At 34.2% G+C, this 438-nt stretch overlaps 1 protein-coding gene across 1 annotated transcript in view; it reads right to left on the reverse strand.

Annotated features, from left to right (window-relative positions):
- The window catches only part of LOC119594132, a 10868-nt gene that overhangs the window by 6963 nt on the left and 3467 nt on the right, over positions 1-438 (reverse strand). The window contains 1 exon segment of the mRNA XM_037943198.1: positions 1-61. This exon segment is cut by the window's left edge and continues 158 nt beyond it. Coding sequence (XP_037799126.1) covers positions 1-61 — 61 coding nt within the window.

Here is a 438-nt window from a genome sequence, read left to right on the forward strand (position 1 = left end):
AGAAACCTTCATAGACGACTTCGGGCGAATCGTTCGCGCTCTCATCCCACTTTTCTGCCATCTGGAAAACAGGACAAGGCTACGGCTATCATAAAAGAGAGCAACACTGACTACAGCATCAATAGCCACAAAGAACAGGAAAATTTCTTTCAATCTTAATAAAAATATCTAGACTGTTATGAATATTTAAAAAATCATAGCACCATCAGAAGTAATAAACAGTTCTGGATAGTGACTGAATCAGTAACTAACTAGGCAAGGGCAGAAAACTAAACACTTGTTCATTTAAAATATATAAAATGTATAGAAAAGATAACAGATCCTATACTGAATATAACAGACATAATCACTTGTCATTTCTTTTTACTTTGTATGTCAAATGCCATTTAAAAACTGTAATGCAACAATGCATAGGAAAAGGCTCCTTGTATCTTAGCT

Source organism: Penaeus monodon, chromosome 33 (assembly GCF_015228065.2).
Source record: "Penaeus monodon isolate SGIC_2016 chromosome 33, NSTDA_Pmon_1, whole genome shotgun sequence".
Taxonomy (NCBI): Eukaryota; Metazoa; Arthropoda; class Malacostraca; order Decapoda; family Penaeidae; genus Penaeus; species Penaeus monodon.